The sequence below is a fragment of the Maniola jurtina genome, chromosome 3, assembly GCF_905333055.1.
Source record: "Maniola jurtina chromosome 3, ilManJurt1.1, whole genome shotgun sequence".
NCBI classification, from domain to species: Eukaryota; Metazoa; Arthropoda; class Insecta; order Lepidoptera; family Nymphalidae; genus Maniola; species Maniola jurtina.
The window spans coordinates 9,383,686-9,406,586 of NC_060031.1; the positions used below are offsets into that span (position 1 = coordinate 9,383,686).

General features: G+C 34.7%; 4 protein-coding genes across 5 annotated transcripts; 2 read left to right on the plus strand and 2 right to left on the minus strand.

Annotated features, from left to right (window-relative positions):
* The first annotated feature begins 16 nt into the window (after positions 1 to 16).
* Positions 17 to 3,420, plus strand: LOC123879363. Its single transcript, XM_045927034.1, has 2 exons — positions 17 to 315; positions 648 to 3,420. Exons 1-2 carry the CDS (start codon positions 132 to 134, stop codon positions 1,808 to 1,810), a joined length of 1,347 nt encoding a protein of 448 aa, XP_045782990.1. The 5' UTR covers positions 17 to 131; the 3' UTR covers positions 1,811 to 3,420.
* On the minus strand, positions 1,850 to 4,195 carry LOC123879328. Its single transcript, XM_045926977.1, has 4 exons — positions 3,961 to 4,195; positions 3,636 to 3,797; positions 3,399 to 3,496; positions 1,850 to 3,003 (listed from the first exon to the last, which is right to left on the minus strand). The coding sequence occupies exons 1-4, from the start codon at positions 4,050 to 4,052 to the stop codon at positions 1,850 to 1,852; spliced, it is 1,506 nt and encodes a 501-aa protein (XP_045782933.1). The 5' UTR covers positions 4,053 to 4,195.
* A 729-nt stretch (positions 4,196 to 4,924) lies between these two features.
* Positions 4,925 to 7,103, plus strand: LOC123879343 (nuclear cap-binding protein subunit 3-like). Its single transcript, XM_045927001.1, has 3 exons — positions 4,925 to 5,176; positions 5,272 to 5,566; positions 6,022 to 7,103. Exons 1-3 carry the CDS (start codon positions 5,087 to 5,089, stop codon positions 7,053 to 7,055), a joined length of 1,419 nt encoding a protein of 472 aa, XP_045782957.1. The 5' UTR covers positions 4,925 to 5,086; the 3' UTR covers positions 7,056 to 7,103.
* A 387-nt stretch (positions 7,104 to 7,490) lies between these two features.
* Positions 7,491 to 22,817, minus strand: LOC123879226 (MICAL-like protein 1). Of its 2 annotated transcripts, none has more exons than XM_045926851.1 (14): positions 22,343 to 22,817; positions 21,166 to 21,350; positions 20,944 to 21,005; positions 20,463 to 20,805; positions 19,326 to 20,059; positions 18,871 to 18,998; positions 18,704 to 18,784; positions 18,013 to 18,205; positions 15,961 to 16,102; positions 14,476 to 14,643; positions 12,713 to 12,827; positions 11,643 to 11,742; positions 10,921 to 11,059; positions 7,491 to 9,957 (listed from the first exon to the last, which is right to left on the minus strand). In XM_045926851.1, the coding sequence occupies exons 1-14, from the start codon at positions 22,492 to 22,494 to the stop codon at positions 9,782 to 9,784; spliced, it is 2,718 nt and encodes a 905-aa protein (XP_045782807.1). In that variant the 5' UTR covers positions 22,495 to 22,817; the 3' UTR covers positions 7,491 to 9,781. The 2 variants fall into 2 exon arrangements, with proteins under 2 accessions (XP_045782807.1, XP_045782800.1); XM_045926844.1 differs by having other exon boundaries at positions 14,470 to 14,643.
* Between the last annotated feature and the right edge of the window lie 84 nt (positions 22,818 to 22,901).

Here is a 22,901-nt window from a genome sequence, read left to right on the forward strand (position 1 = left end):
CCTCCATTAATGGGGATGCTGACTGCCATTTTATCACGCCAGATGGCGCATCGTCGCCATGGCCATTGAAAACTGTCATATTCATACGTTTAATAACCTTTCACAAAGTAATTTTTTAATTTTCTCAAAATATGCCTCTTTGTGCTGTGCCAGGATGTACTAACTCCGGTGTCCATTTATTTCCGAAAGATCCAAAGTTAAAAAAACAGTGGGAGAAGGTTATACGTCGCAAAAATTTTGTGGCGACTTTGCATAGCAGGTTATGTCGGAATCATTTCCAAGAGTCTGATTATGTAGGAGAGTCAGCTTACACAGGTGAGTTAAAAAGTATCTAATTTCAGTCATTAGTGTAACAGAATCGCAGTTATCATTTGTACCAGTGTGTTCATGGAACTATAAATATTTTACTGTGTTTGAAAGCTGATTTCCAACACACATAATTTGGTTTGAATATTTCCCTAGTTTCTTTTAAAGAATAAACAAACCATGCATCACTAATGTATTACTATGTATCCTGTCACCCTTTATCCACCTATAGTTTTAGGCCTGGTCTAAAAAGCTCTTATTTTTTATCTTACTAGTTATGTTACAATACTAGTTTAGACAAATAATATTGCTGACTTGTTCAATTTATTTTTATTTTTCAGGATATCCTCAAATATGCAGGTATTTAAAAAAGGGGACCATACCAAGCATATTTCCTTGGTCCACCCATGTGTCAACAACGCCTACATCAAGAGCCCGTCGATATTTGGCAAGAAGCAGACGCCAAATTGACTTCGGTCAACCAACTGTGGATGAAAGTATTCCAGAACCCTCTACGAGTACTGAAATAGAAATATCTACAATAATAGAGTCCTCAACAGAAGACATTACTCCAAAAGCAATATCTGTTAGCACTCAGTGTGGTAGTACTTTAGGAATATTATCACTAGAAGCTATGAGAGGCAATAATAAAACTATTCATTTTTATACCGGTCTTGAAAACTATGACAAATTCATGCTGCTCTTAGACACATTAACTCCTATGTGCTATAATTTAAACTATTTGAGAAGTACAGTTATGAATGTTTGTGTTCGTGACCAAATGTTAATAACAATGATGAAACTTAGAAGGTATTTACCAGATTTTGAGTTGGCATTTTTGTTTGGTATTTCAGAAACTAATGTTGCAAACATTTTTATAACATGGATCAATTTTATGTATGAAATATGGAATTTAATTGATATTTGGCCCACTAAAGAATTAGTTGAATACTTTATGCCGGAGGCATTTAAAAGAGGTTTTCCGAGTACAAGAATTATTGTGGACACAACGGAAATACCCATTACAAAGCCTGGTAATCCTATAGCACAGCAAGTGACATTCAGCAATTATAAACACAAAAATACTGTGAAGGCTATGATTGGGGCAACACCTGGTGGTCTAATATCATATATCTCAGAATGTTATGGTGGTTCTGTCAGTGATAGACAGATCATAGAAAGATCTGAGCTGGTTAATCGTTGTGACAGTGGCGACTCTATTATGGCTGATAGAGGTTTCAATGTGCAGGATATATTTGCTACAAAAGACGTTACTATTAATATTCCAACATATTTGAAAGGAAAGACACAAATACCTGGTATTAGAATAGTCCAGGATCGAAAACTAGCAAGCAAACGAGTGCACATAGAACGTATTATTGGGCTAGCCAAAACTTACAAGATTTTAAAAAGTGAATTAAGCCCATACCACGTAGCCTTATCATCAAGAATTTTATTCATTTGTGCTTTTGTATGTAATTTTAGAGAAAATATTATGAAATAAAAGCTGTTTAATCTTATATAAATTTTTTATTAGACATTATTATTCTTTATATAGGAGTTTTTTAATCACAGCAGCTTTAAAGAAGTTGTGATAAAAATAATCAAGTTTTTCTAACATGTACTTAATGAATTCTTCATCATAATCAATGAATATGACTTCTAAACTTTTGAAGGTATAAACCAATAAGTTGCAAAATTTCCTTTTTGTGACATACAATTGCCCTTGTATTTGATAGTAATATATGTTGTTCTTTTTCAAAGAGAGTTTCCCATTTTCATATTGTAGATATGGCACATTTAGTGGACAAACTTCTTTGTTCCGCGAACTATATGGACATTTTACTTCTATTATTGTTTCTGATCCCAGTAAGCCATCAGGGGATGCTCCTAGGTAAGGACGTTCCTTACTCAAAAATAACCCACATTCTGTAATTTCAAGATTAAAAGTGTCCATATATTTTTTCATTGCAATTTTTTCATTTATATTACCATGTGCCATTACTTTGGTTTTTATTGTAGTTTTATGTAAGATTTGACTGGAATATTTCAATAAACTTTCAGTTTTTAAATGGCACACAGTATGAAAAATGCTGGCTGTTATATGGGTTTTTCTGTAACTATGCCATTTTGGGTTATTGCTTTGTCCTCGAGTCTCCCTTTCTATTTCCAGAATCTTTTGTTCTGATACATTTTGCAATACCATAGATTCTAAAAAACAATCTATAGCACTTTTTTCCAAGTACTCATGGTCCAAACATATGCTTCGTTGGCTGGCTACAGGATATATCTGTTTTATAGGCATTGATGACTGTGGATAATTTAGAATCATGGACTGGAATCTGCATTGAAATGCCTTCTTGTCAAAATCAGGGTTTTGCTTCAAGTATGGCGAGAAGACAGTATTATTTATATCCCTTTTTGATGGGAATCTGGAAGCTCGTAATGGAGTAGCATAATATTTCCTTGATGGCTTATGGAATGTCTGTAGTTGTGACGTAGAAACTTCATGAAGTATTATTATTTTTTGCTGGACAATGTTTTCTGCTGCAAGAAGCACCACAGCAATGTGTTTACAGTGGGCTTCATTGCCTTCACCTGCTGCACATTCACAGTTTGCCTCTTCAGGCATTCCATCGTTATTTAATTTGATGTTAATCTCGTATTGAAGTTGTTTCATGGATGCCTTGCAATAACCTGGAAGTATAGGTATAATAAATTTTAATTATCAAATTAAGGCAAGTACACAAACAAAATCTAAAACCACACTGTCATACCACAATCAATAGTAGTTGCATATTATTTCAGTCATCGCCTTTTATTTTCTTATATCCTACTAATATTAAAAATGCAAAAGTATGTTTGTTTGTTGGTTTATTCATTTGTCCTTCAATCACGCCACAACAGAGCAATGGAATGTGATTTTTTGTATGGGTATAGTTAAGAACCTGAAGAGTGGCTACTTTTTATCCTGGAATATTGTGTGAGGAGTTTCAGTAGTACTTAATCAAAAAACTTATTCCACACAATTTCCAAGGCATCAGCTAGTTAAAATTAAATAGCTAGTCTAGTATAAGTGGAAATAAGCCTACCTTTTAGGTAAGTATCTTGGCCAGATGTTGCTGATCGTAAAACAAGAAGGTATCTCGATTCATACAATTTAACAGCATCGCAGATATTTTTATTGAATCTGAAATAAATACCAATGCATGAGGACTGAATGAGGCTTAGGGTATTACATGATAAATAAAGGAACAGTATTATTATATTAAATGTCTTTTGAAAGAATTATATTATATTATTTGTTATTATAAGCACTAGGTACCTACCTATCAAAGTAACTTTGAATATGATGTTTGGTAATCTTCGGCAATATGGTGGAGCTATTAACGTCTTTGTAAAGTTCTACAGCAGGTACGTCAATTGCTTGGCTTTGAGAAGCTTGCAGGGTTTGGTGACCAAAATTAAAATTTCGATCGTAGGCTTCTAACCTAAAAATTAAAAACATATATTATGTACTAAAGTAACGATCTCAGGACTATACTTAATTTTTTAACATGAATTATTTAAGAATAAAAACATTCAAATCCAAAAAAAAGGTGCTAATTATATAAAAGACCACTAAAAAAAATTAATAATATATATTAGGACTACCTTTCTACAAGTTCCGATTTCTTTCCAGTTATCCTCCCTCCTCGTTTTTTTAATTCGTCTTTCAATTCTTTGAGCTTCCAGGTAGAATACATATCAAGTATTGCGTTGATCGATAGGTTTTAACCACAAAAAACAGCAAAAAATCGATTTGCAAACTGATGTAAACAAAGCAATTACAAAATGACAGCGGCCATCGCGCTTCTAGCGCCCTCTGCGCTCAGCTTTGCGTCAGCATCTTCATTCCTGAGTAAAACTTTTTCAACAAAGACACATCAAAAGTCATTTAATATTTTTATCGCTAAAAGTGAAAAAAAGGCGCTAACATCGTTGAAATCTCGCTAGATCTAGCGATAAAGTCGCTAAATTGGCAACTCTGACTCTATGACAAAATTCAAAAAATAATTGACAACAGTGGGCCGCTTGGGGCCGCTGGCATTCCGCCGGGAGCACCAAGATGAGTTTTTTTTTAAATTTATTTTACAGCCCTGGATATAACTCCTTTAAAGCCTAAGATGAGGAGAAGGCTCAAGCATCACAGATGAATGATAAATACCATCTCTATGCTCAATCACAGAAAAATATTTTAGCATAATCGTAGACAGGTAGGTACCTAGCTAATTAGGTATAGTGCGTTTCATCGGATAGTACCTATGGCGTTATGTTGGCTCCCCTGTCTGTTGGGTGGTCATTGGCACCATATTGGCATGACAAGACGCAGATTTTGTTTATTTTCATTTGATTTTCATTTCATTCATTCAGGAAAATCAAATGAAAGTAAACAAAATCTGCGTCTTCTTATGCAAATATGGTGCCAATGAGTTGGATAGACAGGGAAGCCAACATAACGCCATAGGTACTATCCGATGAAACGCACTATACAAATAACTACAAACTTGATATTGGCTAATCTTTGTAAAGCCAGACGAGAGAGGGAAAAAAAAGAGAGCCTTGTTGGATTGTACTAATATGTCAAAATATGATGTCATGTCACAAATCACAATTGTATTTTGTTCATAGATTTTGGTTCATTCAAATCATGTTTTTTATTTACTAAAAATCCCAATTGTTCCTAATTTTTGTGTACATTTCGTAGTTTTATAATATTTAGCAGAATAAATTATATAAGATGGAACAAGATAAAGAAGAAGGTGAAATGAGTGATGATACAGAAATGCTCGTAGACGAGGGAGACGAAACTGACACAAAATGTACAGTGGTATGTACAACAGAATAATAATAATTATAATCATATGTTTCGTAATTAATTAATAATATAAAATAAAAATTCAAATGATGTGTTTGTTATTTCAGCTTTATACAGCAGATAAACATGGCCCACTTGTAAAAAAGTTAAACAAAATTGATGCCTCAAAGCTAGAAGAGAGAGCAAAACGATTTGGTTTAGATCTTAGTGGCAACAGGATGGTTAGTCAGACACAAATCGATGAACTTTACCATAATTTTGGCATTGAAAGTGGAAATGAGCGGCATTTTAGATTTGATACACTTCATTTGAATGGTATGCATGGTCTGACTACAAAAGATATTTTTGAGTATTTAGAAGATTATAAACCGGTGTCTCTGGAATGGATTGATGAAAATTCATGTAAGTTTCCATATACATTTCACTACTATCATTAAATTGTAGTTTATGTCATAAAATAATAAATATAGCACTGGTAGCAGGAATTTCCTGCTTGGTCTCAAGACAGTAGCCAACAAGGCAAGTAGTGCCAAGTGAAGGCACGACTGGTGGAGTTATATATGTGAGTATCGGCTGGATCTCCATGTAGCGTGTTGCTATAATGCACACTAGGACAATGCAATGTACTTCAGCATGCTCATTTTCGCTATAATAATCTTAAATTTGAAAATTAATTTTTAAGGAAATTCAAACTATTTTACTATTCAAAGTATGGTACAATGTATACTTTTTGAAAGTAAAAATCCAATCTGAACTTGACCACAAATTCAAATAAGTTAGCCAATCAAGCCGATGTGCTAATAGCTAGTGTAAAATATTAAGTAATTATTAATTTTATATTTATCTAATCATTTCAGGTAATGTTGTCTGTCAAGATCACATCTCTGTTGCATTAGCTTTGTTGGTTCATTCTAGAGAAATTAAAAATAAAGAAATAAATGAAATGCTACATGAAAAATCTACATACCATTGGAGAGAAGGAATGCCCCATCCCAAAAGAGATTTAATATTGATGCGTTTTGCTACAAACAGTGATAAGAAAACACCTATAAAAATATCAGAACAAAAAGTAAAAAAAGATTATAATGAAGAAAATATTAACAATTTGGGAAAAAATCCATGGGGTGATTTATGTAGATCATGGGGAATTTATGATCATCAAGAGGTATTTCAAAGAAAGCTGCCGAAAACAGACTTTGAAGAGGATAATCCTGAAGAACAACCAATTGTACAAATAAAAAGCAAGAGATTAGCGATGCGACTTGGAAAACGAAGTATTAAAGTTGAAAGTGACAATGAAAGCAGTTCTTCAGATTCAGAATGGAAGATGAAATCTAAAACACCCAGAATGAGAATGCATGCTGATGATGAAGAATCAAAACAAAGAAAACAAAACTTGCCTAAACAATACAAAGTTGAGGAAGATGATGGTTATGCCCCTTTGTCAATAGAGGTCATTAACTCGAGAAGTACATTCACTCCAAGAGAAACAAGAGTGTCAGATAAGTTTAGATATAAAGATACAAGACAGGAAAAGGATGCAAGAACAAATTATGTGCACAGAAATATACAATCTAGATTAGGTGTTAAGGTAGCACCAGAAGAACACTCAAGTTCAAGTGATGAATCCTCATCCAATGCCTCCGATCATAATATCATGAGCAGAGTACAAAAAGTTACCAGCACCTCAAAAAATTCCTCTGATGTGTGGTCCAGATTGGAGGGTATGTCACATAATGTAGCACAAAAAGATCTTAGACAAATTTTAACAACACGCAAACATAAATCAGATGATCACAAACATGAATCAGATGACTTAAGAGAAAAACTTGGTAAAACAAAACAATGTAATCTACGTATTGAAATAGACAATAATTATGCTGATGAATAAATCAATTTTACTACTTCTATGTATTTACTTTTTTATTAAGTTGTTATATTGAAATCAAATGTAAAAGTCCACTAAATCGCACGTGAATCGCGGCGCGAAAAAACAGTGTGTATGGTTGTTTTACGCCATCCACGGGCTTCACGCTGCGATTGGTAAGCGAGTGAAAAAGCGGCCACAAAATATTAAAAAATAATAATTTTTAGGTATATGTATATTATTTTCATGACTGAATAAATAAATAAATCCAGCAGTTTGAGTTTCACTGATGCATCCTCAGTTTATTGCTATCATGCCTTACATCAATAAATTAATACCGAAGATTCATAAGACAAAAACAAAAAATAAGTTATATAGGAATTTTTGTTTTTGTCTTAGGAAACTTATGTATTATTGGAAGAAGATATTATTGGAAGTAGATTAAATAAAACAATTTTATCAATATTTAAGTAACTCATATTATTAAATAAAAATATTTTTGTGCATTTACAGGTAGATACTAATTCAAAGAGTGCTCATAGGTAAATAAAGTGTTAAACATTTTGTTCAAGACATTTATAAAGTCTGTGTGGTGGTGTAGTTTATGTTTTCTTTATATTATTTTTAACTAAAGTGAAGTATGTTTGATAAAATATAATTAATTCACAACAAATGTAAATATAGTAAACAAAGTATCAAAAAGTTGTAAAGAAAGAACAATACGAGTATTATATTGATTCCATTGCAACAATTGTAAATAAAAGCTATTTTTTATACTTGAGTGCTTATTTTGTAAGGACTTACACATTGTGTTAAAATAAGTATATTCAGAGGTGAAACATGTTACTTAACTGTAGCTTAATATTAATAATTCGATTTCTGAAATAAATGATATTAAGGTAGGAGCCCCAACTTTAATCATAAATAATCAATATTATTATGTATTCATCTAAGACAATAAATTAGTATATGAACAATTAAGAATGACAGAATCAAAATATAGTTCCCAGTAGAGGACTGGGTTATGGCATTTTACAAACAATGAAATACTCAACTGAATCGTCCTAAAATATGTTAGTTACATTGTTAATTAAATTTTATTTATTCAAGTGCTTATGAATCAAATGATGCAAATTACAGGAACTGAATCTGATTTATCACACACTGACCATATTGAATTCTGTTATGTCTAAGTAGGTTTATTTTTAGTTTACTTGATATAGCTTTTAGGAGTGTTATATAAAATAATAAAATACGTTTTTAAAAGTACCAGACATTAAAAAAAGTTTTGATTACAAAACAGCCATACAGAACGTAATTAGAATGCAAGCAAAAACTAAGACAAGTGGTAGTATTGATGAAAAACCTGTATTTTTCAAAAGTTCTTAATGTATTGCATAAAATAAAAATAAAATATCTTACAGATGCTAGATAGAGGTCAACGTACGTTGCGTAGTTGGGGCGTTGACCCCGATTTTGCCATTGCGGGTCTGAAAAATACTAAGGGGCGATTTTTCAATAGTCAACAATAACTTTTATCTGAGAAATATAAATTTCACGTTTTGACTGATTTCCTATGTCAAATGTCAAAACCTCAAATTATTCCTCGGATAAAAGTTATTTGATGATTGAAAAATCAGCCCCAAACCACTAAAACTACAAGTATAAGGCAAAAGGTTACTTGTATTGGATTGTGCTTAGGTAGAATAATAATAGTGCTACGTTTTTGCTAGCGTTCTGATTACACTGTGTAATTATCCTTGTTAAGATTTCGTTCACTTTTAAACATAGTAATATATTAAAAAAAATTGATAAAGCACCTTTGGAAGCAATTTATGCAATTATTAATTTATCTACAAAAGACAAAAATATCAAAAAAATAATTAATATCTAAAATAATCGTAAACAAAATAAAAATGGGTAGGTACTGTAAAAATATAAATATATTTTACAAAATGTCACAATATAATAAACTGCATATGTACTGTTAAAATTTTCTTTGAAAAAAAAAGTTTTCTAGTGAATAAATAGCTCAATGCATTTATTTGAGATTCCATTATTGACACATTTGTTGCACCACGCCAGCGGCCGCATATCATCATCAGAGAATTGTCAGAAAAAATCTGACTCATACCAGAAGAGGGAACTCTCGGTTTGATCATCATTAATCGACGATATATTTCTGACAGACAATTTTTGATAAAATATGCAGCGGACCTTAAAAACTGTGAATAATACTGTTAACTTAAAAATAATTTGCCTTTCCAATACAATAAGTGCACCAAAACAATTATCTTTTATAAGTTTTGAGCTAATTATGTCACAATTTCTTATTATATACTTGTTTAATATGTATAAATTATTTATTATTTGTGCTTTTGATTTCCTTAAGTCAACCGTATAAAGTAATGACTGACGTCAGTCAGTACGCGCCTACAGACTAACCCGCGGAAGAAATGCGGCGTATGCAATGTGCAATCAGCGAAAAATAACTATTTCATACATACAGTAAACAGTTTCAGTAAATATACCTACTATTAAATGCGATTTTAGCGTCATTTTTACTCTTACAATTTTATTTAAGTGGAATGTTTCAGTCTTCCTAAGTACTTTTCGCGCCCTCATCAAGACGGCTTTCAAGTTTGAATTACCGCATTGAAAATGCAAGTAGATATCTGTTTTTCCTTATTTTAGTAATTAACTTAAAAAGATCTAGGTTAGTGGAGTAGATGGAAGCGTTATATATAAAATCATTTCGATTTTTTGTCTTTTTCTGGTTTGTCCTCGTCTTTTTTCTTCGAAATTAACGTGTGTTTCGCCTTTTTCAACTGTTTCTTAACTTTATCCTTTACTTTGTTTTTCTTCACCGGCGTCACTGCATCGGCAGATTTTATTGATGAACTATTGGATTCGCTGTTCCTTTGTGCTGAAACAATGATTTTACTGTTAATATTTTTAAATGTTACATAATCATCCAGCGCTCTTTTGCCATTTGCCATACTATAGGTACTGAGATAATGTGAACGTAAGAAACATGTCCTGTGGTTGCCATCATGTAACCTCGTGTCGCATTTCAAAACTAGTTTCTGCTTGAATAATCGATGTAGTGTCAACTTTGAAGAACGTGTGGCCTAGTAGTGTCAGTTCACGCTGGTTAAGTAACGTTGACCTCAGTCGGTAATCCGTGGTGTCAGGATTTGGCCTTTTCGTTTCCGTTTTGCCTCAGAGAGCAGGTTAAGCTGTTGGTCCCGGTTACTATCACTAACATTTTATAATAACCGCCAACCTAAGAGTCGAAATCTCGTTCTTTGAGTCGAACGCAGAAGGGAAACTGGGAAGGTGGCATCTGAGGGGGATCTAGTGGGGTAAAATTCTTACATAATCCTAGCAAGAGACTTTAAACATAAAAAACTCGACTCGTACACGAAGGGTTCCATACCAACGTACACAAGCAATAACACTTTAATTTTTTTGTGATGTAACTACAAATTTAGGTTTTCAGATTTTTCCCTTCACTTGTGCTATTAGACGTTGCTAGTTGCTACCTGCCAAATTTCATGATTCTAGGTCAACAGGAACTGAGGTACTGTACTGAAGTACCCAATAGGTTTTGACTCCCTTGACGGGTCCTGACAGACAACAGACAGTCAGATAGATAACTAGTGATCCTGTGACCCTTTTTTCCTCTGAAAAAAAAAAAAAACGGAATTCGTCACTGTATGTAGACGACAGACAGAGAGTACTACAGTGATTCTATACGGGTTCTTTTTTTCCTCTGGAAAAACGGAACCGTAAAACGGAATTCTGTAAAATTTAATTCAAGTTCCTAACTGCCTTGAATTTGTATAGCCGATGTCTCCCCGTTAGCAAGAATTTAGAAATGCAGTACCTCTCTTGGATGCGATGGAGGCAGCGATGGCGCAGTCCTCCTGGCGCTCGCGGCGGCGCTCGGCGTCCAGCTGCTGCACAAGCTCGTCGCGCAGCCGCACCACCTCCACCAGCCGCGACACCAGCTGCTCCTCGCGCGCCTGCACAATCCCAATTATTATAAGCATGGGGTTATTCAAGCTTCGATAGCTCAACGGTTGAGGAGCGGACTGAATTCCGAAAAGACGGCGGTTCAAACCCCACCCGTTGCACTATTGTCGTACCCACTCCTGGCACAAGCTTTACGGTTAGTTGGAGGGGAAAGGGGAGTATTAGTCATGATTAGCATGGCTAATATTCTTTAAAAAAAAAAGGGGGCGGACCAACAAATTCCTTAAAGGCCGGCAATGCATCGGCGGTACCTCTGGTGCTACAAATGTTCATGGGCGGCGGTAATCACTTAACATCATGTGACCCACGTACTCGTTTGCTCGCTATTTTTTTAGTAAAAAAATACATCATCTGATGATGATTCATTGACCCATCGCCGGCCTACTACTGAGCACGGATCTTCTCTCAGAATTTGTCTGGTGGCAGGCTTCAGTCGTGGTGGATGGCGATTGATTAAAAAACCTTAAATCCCCGCGAAGTCGCGGGCATCAACTGGTCAATTTACATATTACTTATTTTTTTTAAGTACATAATATTAGGATTTAGGATAAATAATATATTTAAACATTTTACCTTGTCCGCATCAATTCTGTTGGCGGCGGGCCTTGACTGTAAGACCCTGATTTCATGCTCTATATCAGCTTGCTCTTGTTCAAGTCTTTGTTGCCTTCGTCTATACAAAAGGAAAAAAGGTATAAGTACGATATTGTGTATTCGCCGCTGCATCGAAGGTCACTAAACAATGTTATTGTAGTATTGAGTTACATAGAAAAGGCCTACCATGAGAACCCGTTTGTATGAGGTTGCTCCTGGGTTATCGCTATTGGCATTAGGACAATATTTTCATAATGCATATTGATATTGTATACATTTGTGACACGAATGGAAGAAATTAATTAAGCATTAATAAAACCGGCCAAATGCGAGTTAGACTCGCGCACCGAGGGTCCCATACTACAGAAGTAAGACGGTAAGTATCAAATCTGTTTTAGAATGTACAGGTAAAGCCTTTTCATATGATACCGCACTCGGTACAGTTATCTTACTTTGACAAATGTCAAAGTAAGATTCCTATACAGGTAGCAGATAGTCGTCGGGGGATTGAAATCAATCCCCCAATTTTTCTCTCCTTTATAATTAAACTAAAAATAATTTCCATTTTTTTTTTATTTCAATGATGTTCTTTTCCACTTGATTGGTGGTTTTTTGTAGTGCCAACCCAGCACAATGCACTTCGCCAATGTCTAGCCTCCCTCAAGCTGCTTAGCTTGAGGGAGGCACATAGGAGATAGGTCGGTAAATTGGTCCACTTTTATATACAACCATTCCAAATTTCACGTCTATAGCTTTAATAGTTACTGAGATAATCGACTGTGACAGACAGACGGGCGGATGCACAAAGTAGCGCCCTAAGAAGAGTTCCATTTTTACCATTTTTAAACCGTTTATAAAATCTACATGCATTTGTAAGCATATTTCGTTGGCAACGCTGATTTTGCACAAATAATAGAAAAAAAAAATTGTCCTTTTACCATCTAAAATATTATGGTAAGCCTACATTAAATGAGTACATAGATAAACCTATGTTGTAGTGAGTACATAAAAGGTAAAGTATGTAAGTGAATGGTTAATGCATTACTTACATGTACATAAGCTCAGTCTGCTTCCTAAACAGGTCATTTTTCTCGTTGACTAGTTCACATAGCTGTATTACCAGGTCTTCTATTTCCTCTTGAGGCGCCGTGGGGCCATCGTCGCCTGTATCAGTCACATTTTTCATTGCTTACTTTATTACTACCTACTTATACAAATACTTAAAGCACTTATAAAAGGATTTTTTATTTTATAGATACTAATTTCTACTTCCCAGAAAGTCAAAGAGTTCCCACGGGATTTTAAAAACCTACATCCACGCGGACAAATTTCGCGGGCCTCAGTAAATTTGTAAATAACAATTTGTTTTCCTGTCTGTCATATCCGTTTTTACCCGACTGCGGCGAAGCCCAAAGTCAGAAATAGGATTATTTTTGTTTTGATTCATATTATAATATCAAGTATAGGATTGTATGAGTTACTTTTGTCATTTTATACAATCCAAAGATTCTATTAAATGGAATGAAATTACATAATTAGTTTACTTTATGTAGGACAGCATATGCCACTTATGATACGTCTATACTCCACCACCGGTTTTAACATAATTTCATCATAAGTCACAAAAACGGTAAAACCATCATTTTTGCTAAAATACACATACAAGAAATTATAAATCTTCTCACAGATTCAAGTTTACAAGGTCGAAATTTGACAAAAATGAGTTACGCTGTTTTCCCTTGCAGGAGTTCTTTTGGGATTGTGATGGGTGATAGTTATCGACATTCGTAGGCACTATTTACAATAAAATATAAGAAGCCAATTTTATCTTAAACATGTTAATAGATATGCATGTTACGAAATACGATATATCTCGGCCGTCCGACTAACAGATAAATGTATTGAATCAGAAACAGGTAATAAGGAGCGGTTTATATAATATTTCAATATGGCAGTCCCCTTTGTTTCACGTTGGAATTATCCGCGCCAGATCTACACCACTCGCCATATTTATATCCACATCTAAGGGTAGCTCCACGTACGCTTTTATGGCCTGAGCTAAGCAGTGAAAGCGTCAAAACAAGCTTAAGCTTACCTACAGCAGCTATGAAATCTAGCTAAATCAGCTATCTTGAGTCTTGAAGGAACATGTAAAAATCACTTATTAGTGAAGCTTAAAAATGATAGCTAGCCAGTCAGCTCCAGCTTAAGGCCACGCTCACTTTAGATACGAATTTGTATTGTAAGTTATCGTACGAAACTGCACTGGCCGTATGTCTGGAATGCTCACAATGGTTACATTTTTCGGTGTCAGAAAGAAAGTCTTCCGGATATACTGGCGCTGTGATGTCGCGTATGAATAATCTGTATCTTCTAGAAAATTTTCTTCTGATTCGGAAATTTCGCTCAATTCAATTTATATTTCAAACGCATGATTACAGCAAGATATCCCAATAAGTTGAGATCAACTTCGTGCGTTGGAACTACACGCGTTTAACGTACGACTTAACTCGCATTGATTGTGAGCGCTTCCATATTACTTGAAGAAGCAGGATCGTTGGGCACGTTTTTTAGAGTTCGCGGAGCCTCTCGATATGTGCTGAGGATCGAGGCTGCCGCCGAGGGGATTTCAGTGGGTAGAAATCCCACATAACCCATCGGGTATCTTATGATTTCTTCCTCATCAAAAAAAGAAATGATCGTTTGTGACCGAATTTCGTACGAAAACGTATCCTAAATGAGCGCGGCCTAAAGAAAGTAAACAAACAAGCGTGTAATAGCGTATAAAGTGCAGTGGTGGAATTACCCTCACACTTGTCGCGGATCATCTGCTCGAGGAGCACGCCCTGGCGCTCCAGGCCCAGCTGCTGCGTCTCCAGCAGCTCGAGCTGCACCTGCAGATCCTCGGGCGACAGCTGCAGCTTCACGGCGCGCCGCTCCGGCAGCGGCAGCCCCGGCGCCGGCCCTTTCACGCGCCTCGCTGCGGCATACATACATTTTTATGGCGGTTGCATAATTAGCACCCCTAGATCAAAACTCAAAACCCTTGGCTTTTCATATAACCCCAGTTCCTGATCCCTGAATCGTTTTACTCAAAGTACAACAATTCCTTAATTCCGTACTTAATATTCAAAGTACAATAATTCCTATTAAATCTTTTTTATAATTTTAATATTTTCTATAGATTACAAAAAATTGTTTTTCTTAGTTTCTGAAAAAAGTGTTTTTTGAGTTAAAACAGTTTAAATGTAGGGATTCAATATTACGACGTGTGCTGGAAGATACACTCATATACATTTTGTACTAGACCCTTCAAACATGCCACAGACTCTCAGGTTTTGTATTGACGTACGCTTCTGAAGAGTGAGTGCGACAGAAAATTTTCTGAGAGACAATCACTACCCATATTATAAATGCTAAAGTGTGTTTGTTTGTTGGTTGTCCTTCAATCACCTCGCAACGGATCGACGTGATTTTTGTATGGATATAGTTAACCTGGAGATTAACTTACGATACTTATTTATCCCGTAAAATCTGTTCCCACGGGATTTTTGAAAAACTAAATCAATGCGGACTAAGTAGCAGGCATCAATTAGTTTCTGATAATAAACCGCTAGTCTTGAGATGTAATTAAATTGGATGTACTATGACCAGCAAATATCTTGAGTAAAAACCGGTTTAGCAGGGAAAATTGTTGCAATGCTTGAAGCAAGGGCCAATCTAAAGCCAAGGGTTAACCAATCAGGTGCACCCGCGCTGTAGAAATCATGTCACGCCAAAGACGCCTTTTTTCCTAAATAAAAAAATATTATGGGACACGAATCGGCTAGTAGGTTAACCTACTATTATTTTTAATGTTGGAATCTCAAGTCGGATTTACGATAAGATATGGGTTGGATAACTTTTGACGCTGTACTTAAATAATTGATCAAAAATACTTCAACAATACATACTAGATTATTAGGAAAGGCAAATCTAAACTGAATTTTTACCGTCAAATTATACAAGTTATACGATACGATATTAAATAAATATAATCACGTATCTGACAAAATTGTTTTAATACTAAAATTATTTAATATTAATTACTATTAACTATATAACATCGATGACTATATATAATATAAGACAATAATCAATCCATCTGTAATCTGTCGACAAGTTACTTAGCAACGTTGTTATATTGTAAACAAAGTGTAAGGTATTTCTGACAAATAACAACGTTGCTAAGTAACTTATCGACAGATTCAGATGAATTCTTAATTATTTTGGCCGATAAATAATAATAAAAGCATACCATCCGGTGTGTTGCGGGCATCCGACAAGTCAATGCTTTTCTCCATAGATTCTCCATACCCTGACAGCGTAGACAGACTGTCTGGAGGAGTCGGTGCCGGCCGCCGCTTCCTTAACTTAGGGGTTGATTTACCGATGGACTTCTACGGATTATAAATTCAGGGATGCAATTTGACAGTGGCGGACATCACGTTCGATTTAAAATCTAGACAAAAATATTTAGAAGGAAAATATAGGGGGTAACCAGAACGCTAGCAAAAACGAAGACAGGTGATATTACTGGTGATTTCTGATAAGATACCTACCACAAAAAAGCGAAAAAACTCAATATTTTTTAAACGTTTATAGTTTCAAAGTTAATATAATGCAAATAAAACATCTGACTGACGTTAGAGGTCAACGAACGTTGTGTGAGTAGGTACTCGGAGTCAATGCCACATCATAGGTGGGGCATTGACTCGAATTTGCACGCTATAACTACATTGCGGGTTTGAAAAATACTAAATCACTAAACTATAAAATAAGACAATTTACTTATTTATTAAGGTTGAGGTAGTATGACAATAAAGCTAAATTTTTGCTAGCGATCTGATTACACTCTGTATTATTTTAGGGCCTAGTTATTGGAGTTCCGTGGTAAAATGATAAAAAGGAATCCGTGCGACTAATTCCGTCACAGGGCATGGCACACCTGGCGGTAGATTGATAATTTAACTTAAATAACTATTTACGTATGTTTCTTTCCTAGCTACGGAATTGGTGGGCAAGTATCACACTAGGCTGATTTTATCCATACTTAATATTATAAATGCGAAAGTGTGTCTGTCTGTCTGTCTATCTGCTACATTTTCACGGCCCAACAGTGTAACCGATTCTGACGAAATTTGGTACAGGGTTAGCTTATATCCCGTGGACGGACATAGACTACTTTTTATCCCGGAAAATCAAAGAGTTCCCGCGGGATTCCTAAAGAGTAAGGACCCATCCACTTAACCGATTTGATTGAAATTTGGTACAGGGTTAGCTTATATCCCGTGGACGGACATAGACTACTTTTATCCCGGAAAATCAAAGAGTTCCCGCGGGATTCTTAAAGAGTAAGGACCCATCCACTTAACCGATTTGAATGAAATTGGGTACCGAAGTAGCTTTCGTCCATCGAAATGGGCAACTTTTTATCCCGGAAAATCAAACAGTTCCCACGGGATCTTTAAAAACCTAAACCTACGCGGACGAAGTCGCGGACATCCTCTAGTTGTTCATATTTTCGACCTATGTGTGTGAATGTACGTGGTCTATCGAGAATAGATGTGTACCAGATACAAATTGCGGCTTACAAAAGCTAAGTAACAGGAAATCAAAAATGAATTTTTAAAGAAAGTATCTCTGAGTTCATATCAGCATATGCAATATTTTATCAAGCCATGATTTATCACCAATGTAACATAATTGTTTTTTACTAGGGCTCGTAATACATACTTTCTATTTTGCCGCTACAGCATACCTATGCGTCAACATAACAATGAATCAATACTGGATGACCGATGACTTTCACTTTTGTCCCATAAAACTTCCGATACAAAATAACGTTTAGGAAGAAAAATGTGTACTTCGATACAATGTAATCTCGAGATGTTATCATCATACCGTTCATGGATAGGTTAAGAACTGCGTAAATAGGTAATTTGCTTACAAACTTACATTACATATCTAAACATTGACTCATAGTTCATACTGGTTTTATGTAGGTAAGTAGGTACATAGGTCTTAAGTATAAATTACATATTTCCATACAGTTTTAAAGATACAAAACTTTACAAGCAGAAGTAAAGGAAAAATCTGAAAACCATAAATTCTTAATTATATCACATTAATAGCGATTAGACTTATATTTGCATTTGGAGATAATTTATGCAACAAAATAATTACACATATCCTTCCAAGGTACGGAACCCTCGCTGTTCGAGTCCGATTCGCACTTGGGAACCCCCTGATTTGTATACTTCAGGGGTCTTTTAATATAATTGGATACAGTATAGTTAGTATAGTTTACCTGATCGGAATGTATGGTGGTTTGAGAGCTAAAGGAGGATATGCTGGCCACGTCGTCCATGGAGGTGGAAGGTACGTCCAAGTGCTCGGCGATGATGGCCGGCGGAGGGGGCGCCTTGGGCTTGCGGCGACGCGGGGTACTCGCCGGCAGGTTGGGTGTGCTTGTCGTTAGCGATGATTTGTGCATATTCGAACTGAAACAACTATGTATCTGCAGATCTAATGTCCTCGCAACCGAATTTCAGCCACGGCGGCCAATATTCGTAGAGATTAGCATCGGCATGGAAGATGTTATAATGCACAAGACGTGTGTGCACAAACACAGGCGTATATTCTTTTTTCCTCACTCTCATAACACGATGGGACAGAAATCAGACACAACCGGAAAAAGATGAGGTGCAGTCGGTTTTATGTGCTCTACAAATCATGGGAGTGAAACACCGCGAACTTCTTAACTCTGGACTAATACTGAGAATTTCTAAATAGAAAACCCCATTACCCGACTAGTTTTGGTCCAACCCGGGAATCGAACTCAAGACCTCGCTACTCGCATTCGAATATGCTAAACTTGCGTTATATTTTTAACAAACTGAAGGTATCAACAAACTCAAGACCTATTACGCACGGGAAAAAGTTGAGAAGAAAACTATAAAAATAACCTTTTATCATGTATTTTTTTGATTTCAAGTTACCTCTTATCGCAAGCTTCTTCATCTGAAGATGGTTCCTCACCATCCGACCAAAAAGGATTATATGCTTTGATAAGTTTTTTCCTAAAAATAAAACAATAGTTTAAATAACAAACTTGGTACCTAAAGGATTCCAATTTCCAAACAAAAATAAATAAGCCCGAACATACATTGGGGTTGATGGTTTAACATCAGGTACTTTAGGTAGTGGATGAATGGGTGGAACATCATCATCCTCTTCTCCACTGCTCCCAAATGGATTGGTGCTTACTTTTCTTGACATTTCAGTTTCATCATGCTATATAAAAAGTGAAAAGGCATGCATTATGACTTATTGTAGTACTATTTACTTAACTTTCCTATTATACTCATTCTCTAAGCAGTTTAAGCGTACTGTCTAACTGAAACAGTTCCTGAACTAGCTGCGCGATATCGTGACGAGAAGATTTGATATAATACTTAGTTTTGAGCGTATAATATCAAATAATGACCACCCCTAGATCACCATCCTACGTTTGTATGATGAAAGCACCGGAATTCATCACCTTAATATGCTTTTACCTGTCTACACCGTGCAGCTACTTTAGGGACCATCACAGTTAAATGGTATGCCTACATTACATACCTCATCCTCATCATCAGAAAATGGATTTAAGTGATCAGGATATTTTTTGTCGGGCTGAGTAGGCTGCGGAATTGAATCTTTTGATAAAGAGTTCCCTACATCTGGAACACTATCTATTTTCTTATCAATTAAATTTTGCTTTTTTCTCCGTGGTGGAACACTTATACTGATCTCTTGTTCTTCATTTGTGTGTAATTCTCTCGATGGTAAAGGTATTTCTACATTTGTTGCAATACAAGTATTTTGAGCTAATCTGATATCATCAGTCATATTATTTTCACTTTTAAAATGATCTGATATGCCATTTTGTTCAGAACTAGTTGGTAAATCATTAGTAATAACATCTTTGTAATAGTCATCTTTGATATGTACAGAGTTACTTTCTTTTTCGCTGCTAAAAGGAACATCAGCATCTAATGCATCAGTAGATAACTGAGTTTGTAAAAAATTGAATTTATCTGTGTTACTTCTATAAGTTATTTCTGGTATATTTTTATAAACATTGTCACTCTCTTGTTGTAAATTATCACTTTCTATTGGTGGTAAATCAACTTGTTTATTTCTTGTCTCAACAATCTGGTTATTAATCATTCCTGGTTTAGTATCATCAATTGATTTGTACACTTCTCTATCATTACACTTATCATTATAATTGTCTTTTAAACTAATATTTCCTACTTTATCCTGAATACTGGTTTCTTTTTCTATGTTCTTTTCAAACATACTTATTTTTTCTGCAAAAGTGTAAGTAAGTAGTAACATATTAGTAAAAGCAAAGATTTTGCTAACTATCTACTCATATCTAAAATCTATAAAACAAGTTCCTGATACAAGACAGCTTTTACAGTCTCTCTTGTAATAATTAGATATACTTGTAACTTTAAGCACCTACTAATATTCTTTAAATTCTATAGTAATGTTTAAATTTCTCATAAATTTTAATGCTAATTTACATTATAAATAAAATGTATTTAGTTTTAGTTAAGTCTCCAATAATAAGTTAGATGTTACACAAATTGCAATTATCACACATATGACATAACAATTAGAAGAAAATATGATAGATAGCTGTTATAAGATTTAAGACACATGCAATTTAAAAAGTGACAAAACATTAAAATTATTGTTAATTCTCACCTAATATTGATTGTGGTCTTGGCAAACTTTTTGTACTAACTGGCTTTTCAATTTGGAGACCTTGACTTGAATTCATATCACCACTGAATGCCAGCATTCCTATTTGGTCATTGTTGTTAAGCAATTTAGGTGTGTTTTTTTCATTTTTACATGTATCACAGGAAAACTCAGAAGTGTCAATGACATGATAACTTTTTGGGTTCAAATGCCCCAAGCATTTTGAACAACGGAAACATCTCCTGTGATAGAGCTTCTGGGCCACCATAAGTCTCTGTGCCAAGTACACAGGCAACCCACATGCAGCACATTTATCTAGAGCCACTTTTCCAAATTTGATTGGAGTCTAAAAGGGTGAATATAAAGTATAGAATTAAGAATATGAGGAATAGAAAATAACATCACAAAAAGAGCAGTGCTAGGTGAAGCTCATAACATACAATCTGAAATAGTGTGCAAGCAATACAATTGTGATAATACTAACTGAGGTTTGATTTGTTGCTGATGATGATACTTTAGGCTCACTTTCAGGTGTTTTTGTGTTCACTGCAAGGAACAATTAATTAAGCATGTTTTAAAAATGTCTAATAATTGAAAAATAAGAAACCACGAAAATCTTTGCTTGTTATACAAAACTTTTTAACATCAAAATAGAAGTTCATGGAACATTGTTAGTGTGCATAAGTAACCAAGACAATTAACTTACCAGTATGCCCAAGACGTTGATAGAACTGGGATAGATATGTTAAAATTGACAATCTATCAGGGATCTCATTTTCAACCATATCCTCAGGGTCCAAAAGCGCAGGAATGCCCAAGTGTTTTTCGGCAATACTATATGCAAGTTCATTATTCTCATATATATCCTCTGGTTTCAATTTAGATAAATCTCTGAAAAATAAATAAGCTTGTATGCATTGTTTCAGTAAACTTCATAGTAAAAACTAGGCTCAAACTGTCTCTTGGGTCTATATTAGGTGTGATTCTATGATTCTATCAAACTAAATCACATCATTTATTTGAACGATTGCAGGTACAATGATGGTGTTACAGTGTTATCGCCATACAATTGGCATACAAAATTTATTTATCTTGTGTTTAAACTGTTATAAAAATCTTTCATGAATGTTACCAATACTATCAACTATTAAATTATTATTAATTACAAAACGAAATTGAGTTTTATTACAAAATGGTCAGAAAAACTAATGCAAAGCATCATCTAAATCATAAATAAAAGCAATATAAAAATCAGAGTGCAATACAATAGAAATGCCACATTCTAGAGTTAAATAATCCTATATATTGTACAATGGTCAAGGCAAAAATGTCATATACAGATTAAAATAATGAAAATGGTAATATGCTATTAATATTATGTTGGATTTTTATCCCGGAAAATCAAAGAGTTCCCACAGGATTCCCAAATACCCATCCGCTTAACCGATTTGTATTAAATTGGTACAGAGGTAGCTTGTGTCCCTGTAATTGACATAGGCAACTTTTCATCCCGGAAAATCAAACAGTTCCCACAGGATCTTTAAAAACCATGAATTGTCCAGTTTATTATATACCTTGATGCACATTGCATCAATACTTTCAGTGTAGTGGTAGCTCCGTGGGGCTGTTGCCAAAACAAGATGATCACAATTTGTATTGTAAACCTGGTATTGCTTTTTAAAATAAATTCTACTAGATAATAGTCAAATTTTCTTCAAGAAATAGGTCTGCTGAAGGAGCTCCTATATACATATTAACTATTAATATTTAAGGGAGTTTACAAAGTCGAGGCCTGTCGTATACTTATTAGGTACTTAGTTAACACTTAGCATTATTTGCATAGTTCATAAATTTAGACAAATTGCACTATCATGTTTACTTACATTAAATCTGGTCTAAAATGATGCACTAGAGCACAAAAAGCCATCCCATTTCTCCATGATGTTGTCATATTATCTATTTTCACATCTGGACAATCTTTCACTAACCGTTTACACCATAACTCCAAAGCTTTCGTTCCCTTAACTTCTGACATCGTGTATCGGCAAATTAAAGTTCATTAATAATTAAAATTTTCATTCATTTTGGTTAAAATTCGTCAGTTTTAGAAGGCATCGCCGAGGGATTGCAAATTCCATATTGTTAGTGGTAGGTACATAGTTTATTAAATACATTCGGTATGATTCACACTCTTGAATTTCTTAGATAACATGTAGAGAAAATCCATGCAGTGCTTTTTTCAAATACTTTAGTAATAAAAAGAATTTTTGTTTTAAAATATAGAATAAATAAGTACGATCAAGTACGATATTACAATCGAATCTACAGAAAAATCACAGAAAATGATGTGTCACTGTCAAGTGTCAACGTGGTGTCAACTGTCAAAATAAAATTTTGACAAGTGACTGCCACAGATTAATAAGGATGACACTTGACAATGTT